A 5,000-nucleotide genomic window follows, 5' to 3' on the forward strand; every position below is an offset into this window, starting at 1 on the left:
TTTTTGTTTTTGGATGCAGCGAATGCTTTGTGCATCGATCGTTTGAACACAAAAACCATTCGCGATTCGGTTTTCAAACAATCATTTGCTTTTCTGTGTGTGAACGGTTCTTGTATCCACGGATGTTTAAAACCTTTTGTTCATTTTCAAATATATTTAAAATAATGATTTTGTAAAAACGTTTAATCAATCGTATCCCTATTGCACGCCCTCCTCATACATTGACCACAGTAAAGCATCTTTCTATTGGTTTTCTTCTATTTTGCTTTCACATTTCTTATATTAGAAACAGTCATACCTTCGCCTGCAGCGTAATGGGTGAAATTGGATGTAATTGGGTTGGTCAAAACGTTCAAATATTCAAAATTGGTCCAGGAAAACCATTTGGTCGGCCAGCGCACATTCGGTCACGAACGATAAATAAAGTTGAAGGACTTTTTGCTCAACCCAGACTGAACTGCCATTGTGTGTAGACTACTGTACAGTCGCACGCACGCTAAGCTGTGTCTATTCGCCTTCAATGTGTTGTGATTGTCCTGTAAAGTGATGCGCCTAATCATAGGGCAAACTGCTTCATTTTAAACATAAAAAAACGTCCACATTACTTACTGCGTCAACACAATTTTCACCATGGACAATTCTTCGAGTCTTCCAATATTACATTTATAAACAGTATTACAAATATGCCTTGTACCTAATAGTGAATGGTATAAGTATGGTAGCTCTTTTTCGTATTTATTCAACCCGTGAGCATACGTGCATATTATCGTCATGAATTCACTGTTCAGTTTTGCTGATTACTGGAAACTTATACCTTAATATAGTACATATGCCTTCATGAACAACTATGCTTACGACATCACAGCAATCCAGGAGATGATTTCTGATCAAAAAATCTATTCCTTATTTTATTTACAGAGGACGAGTGCATTATCAAATCGGATAAAACTGAGTCCGGTGGAGGTGGCATTGTTATCACTGAGGAAGGTGAAGATGGTGAGAAGAAAATTCATTCGCCTAATCGCAACCGTAAGCGCACCGGTTCCAGCACCGAAATGGCAGTTGATCAGCTGCAGGCGAGTGAGAAGTTGATCGCCGAGCTGAATGAAACCTGGGAGGAAAAATTAAAGCGTACGGAGCAGATTCGCGTTCAGCGTGAGGCCGTTTTTGCCGAAATGGGGGTGGCGGTCAAGGAGGATGGCATAACGGTCGGTGTGTTCTCTCCCAAGAAATCACCACATCTGGTGAACTTGAATGAGGATCCCACTCTGTCGGAGTGTCTGTTGTACTACATCAAAGACGGTACGTATGGATGGAGTTGACAAACCCATATAAGCACACGCTAGAAAATGAGCCTGATAATAAAAGTATGTATTGGTCTTTACTATCAGGGCTCACTCGTCTGGGAACATCGGAGGCAAATGTGCCACAGGATATACAGCTATCCGGGTCCCATATCTTGAAGGAACATTGCGTTTTCGAGAATAAGGACGGTGTAGTAACTTTGGTGCCGCACAAGGACGCGCTGGTATACGTGAATGGTCGAAAAGTGGTCGATCCGGAGGTGCTTCAGACAGGTTCGCGTGTTATTCTTGGACGCAATCACGTGTTTCGGTTCACACATCCGGAGCAGGCGCGTGAAAGGCGCGAGAAAAATAAGGAAGTGGATGTTTGCGAAACTCCGGGCGGCAACAGTGGTGAGATTGCCGATTGGAACTTTGCACAGTGTGAGCTGCTCGAAAAGCAAGGCATTGACTTGAAAGCCGAAATGGAGAAACGTTTGCTAGCCTTGGAGGAGCAGTACAAGCGCGAAAAGCGTGCTGCTGATCAAGAGTTTGAAGAGCAGCGTAAGGTGCGTATCGAATGTGTTTGTTCGGACCGATTCAACACAATGATTGGCGTACTATTTCTTCTTCAATTTTCTTCAGACCTACGAGGCTCGCATTGATGCACTGCAGAAGCAGGTGGAGGAGCAATCGATGACCATGTCTATGTATAGCAGCTATAGCCCCGAAGACCCAGAAGAAGACATTTTCGGTAAGATCATCAGTTCAGAACTTTTTAGTATATGGGTTGGCAACTTTCTAGCACTTTGGTAAATTATATGATTTTATTGCGGTTTACAGTAAATCCACTGTTTGAATCGTGCTGGACAGCACGTGAAGCCGGCTTGGCGGCTTGGGCTTTCCGTAAGTGGCGTTATCATCAGTTCACATCACTCCGCGATGATCTATGGGGCAATGCTATCTTCCTGAAGGAAGCAAATGCCATTTCGGTCGAGCTGAAGAAGAAGGTTAGTGATAGTGTGTCATTTTGGCCTTTGATGGATTTGCTTCAATTGATCCAATATTTCTATATCTATTCTCGATAACAAAGGTGCAATTCCAATTCACACTTCTCACCGATACGCTGTACTCGCCACTTCCGCCGGAATTGACACCTTCGTCGGTTGCGGCGATAACCAGCGGTGGTCAAGAGGATGACTTCGGTCATTCACCGATCCCCAGAACTATCGTTGCCGTTGAGGTTACAGACACTAAAAACGGAGCTACTCACCACTGGAGCCTGGAAAAGCTACGGTAAGTAGTTGCGTTGTCATAACTAAAAACTTCTAATTGCTTTTTGATTTTAATCATTTTTATTTCATTATGAATCCAATGATAAATCCGGTGTGGTACCAGGAATCCTTATAACATGCTAACAAAACCAAATGTTACACTATCAATCCTCAAAGGCAGTCACAGTACACAGTTTCGGGACATTGCATATAAAAACGAAATTACAGCATCGTCATATTGCGTCATTAGTTATGCTTTGAGTTTTGTGACCGAACCGAAAAGCGTTTCATACCGTTACCCTTTCGCTCATTTCGCTAGGTTCAATGCTTGACCACTGTTGGTAGAGTTAATTTTGCAAATCACAAGTCCGCCAGATACGTTTTTTTCTTTCATCAAGTTCATGTATCACGACGAGCTTTAGCAGAAAATTTTCGATTTTTAGAAGTTTTGAAGAACCGCTAATTGTTGGTTATTAAATTTTAGGAAACATTTGGTTGGCATATGAAAAAAGCTTTTTTGGCCAATTCAGTGGCCGAGCTAATTTTGCTTCCGTACTGTGTGTGTGTATGTTTTTTGCGTGGTTTATACTTTACTGTTAACATTATCTCTTTCTGTCTTTCTTCCTTGCTACTTTTTGACAATTCATTTCATTGCTATTATTGCCATTTGCTGCCGGTAACCTCCCTCCCTGTTAATGCCAACTGCTGCAAATGGACTGCATCAAAAACATGTTCTTGGGATCCTTGTACACGACAAAATATACAAACTCTGCCCGAACATGGGTTTCATGGTATAACCACAGTTATCGACTGGAGCTGATGCGACAGATCTATAACACATCGGACACGTCCCCAGAGCTCATGAGTTTCGTACTAGAGCTGTCTAGCGGGGAACACACGCCAGAGTATCCCGGTTCGCAGCACCAAATACCGTTTGCTCACCCACAACCCCAACTGATAAAGAAGTCACCTTCACCGCAGCAGTCGGAATCGGTAGAACATCCGGTGTTAGCGGGGCTCAACTGTGACGTGACCAATTGTCTGTCATCCCCGGTGTCCTCCTCATCCTCCTCCTCGCCTGACACGGTATCATCAGCATCGCAACCTTCCGTGATCTATGACGGTGTTGTAGGACCATCCAGCAACTACAGATTAGGAAAATCATCTGCGAGACTGACTCTAACGAACCTGATGCCTTCTAGGTTAGCCGACACTGCTAGGCATGAAACTGATCTCTCTGGCTAGTAGATGTGCGCTACTGTACAATGGCAGATCGTTCATACTTGCTTTTGTCGCTTAAGCATTTCATCGGCCAGAAGAAGCGGCACGCCATTAACGCTAATATCATTTGCCAGCAGATTTTTACTCAACGTAGAGATCGTATTTGCCACCTGCTTTCGCTGCTAAATGTTGCTTCGTGCAGTTTTTATTGCATTTGATCCGGAGCATTGCTCTTCATTCGGGTGTTTGGTCATTCAAAAGCCATCCATATTGTTGCTCCGCTTCGTTTGTTTCGTTCTTCGCGTATTCCAGCAAAGAGTTTCGAATTCGTTTAAGATGCATTGGAAAGACTACTTATGATAAGATCGATGTTGATGCTTAGTTTCGCTTGTATCATCCATAATATATCTTAATAGTCTGTTACTTACATAATTGTGTTTGCTATATTTTTTCTTTATTATCACACATATATTACTAAGCCTTTGAGGATTAATCTGAGAACATATTCTGATAAAAGCATTTACTCTTACATCCTAAAATGTTATTATACATACATGAATATCCTAATAATCGCTTTACTCTGTTAAATGTTGCCATTCGCTTAATACAAATGTATCTGCTCAACGCACCTGTTAAAGTCTTAGCACTTTTGGTCCGGATAACATCAAGTCTGAGTAAAGTTACTGATTTGGTGTTAAGCACAAAAGGATGCTGAGATTTTTCCAAGTGTTTATGAGACAATCGGCTATGAATATGACAACTGATTATGCATCAGCAAGGGCAATCACTGATCGGTGCTATTGTATTCCTCATTTCAGACAACGCCTGGAGCTGATGCGCGAAATGTATCACAATGAGGCTGAGCTGAGCCCAACTTCGCCGGATTATAATGTAGAAAGTTTGACTGGCGGTGATCCGTTCTATGATCGTTTCCCGTGGTTCCGCATGGTTGGCAGGTACGTTGTATCCTGGTTCACTTACCCAGAAGTCGTCCTGGTTTGAATCGAATTTTGTATCTTGCTCTATAGATCGTTTGTGTACTTGAGCAACTTGCTTTATCCGGTTCCACTGGTTCATAAGGTGGCAATCGTGAACGAACGTGGAGATGTACGTGGCTACCTGCGTGTGGCCGTGCAACCCGTGATGGATGAAGAAAATGCCGATTTCAGTAACGGTGTAAAGCAGTCGGCTCGTATTCTGTTCGACGAGGAGCAGAACGGTC

The 5,000-nt window shown here is 42.8% G+C and overlaps 1 protein-coding gene across 5 annotated transcripts in view; it reads left to right on the forward strand.

The window, feature by feature from the left end:
• Window positions 1-5,000, forward strand: part of LOC125953880 (kinesin-like protein unc-104) — a 37,256-nt gene that overhangs the window by 22,411 nt on the left and 9,845 nt on the right. For 4 of the 5 annotated variants that reach the window (XM_049683692.1, XM_049683694.1, XM_049683695.1 and 1 more), the window contains 7 exons: window positions 919-1,302; window positions 1,392-1,852; window positions 1,929-2,037; window positions 2,127-2,293; window positions 2,377-2,579; window positions 4,597-4,734; window positions 4,807-5,000. The exon at window positions 4,807-5,000 is cut by the window's right edge and continues 271 nt beyond it. In XM_049683692.1, coding sequence (XP_049539649.1) covers window positions 919-1,302; window positions 1,392-1,852; window positions 1,929-2,037; window positions 2,127-2,293; window positions 2,377-2,579; window positions 4,597-4,734; window positions 4,807-5,000 — 1,656 coding nt within the window. Of the gene's footprint in view, window positions 1-918; window positions 1,303-1,391; window positions 1,853-1,928; window positions 2,038-2,126; window positions 2,294-2,376; window positions 2,580-3,360; window positions 3,760-4,596; window positions 4,735-4,806 lie in introns of all 5 variants that reach the window. The other variant, XM_049683696.1, reaches the window with a different exon arrangement.

This window comes from Anopheles darlingi, chromosome 3, assembly GCF_943734745.1.
Source record: "Anopheles darlingi chromosome 3, idAnoDarlMG_H_01, whole genome shotgun sequence".
Lineage (NCBI taxonomy): Eukaryota > Metazoa > Arthropoda > Insecta > Diptera > Culicidae > Anopheles > Anopheles darlingi.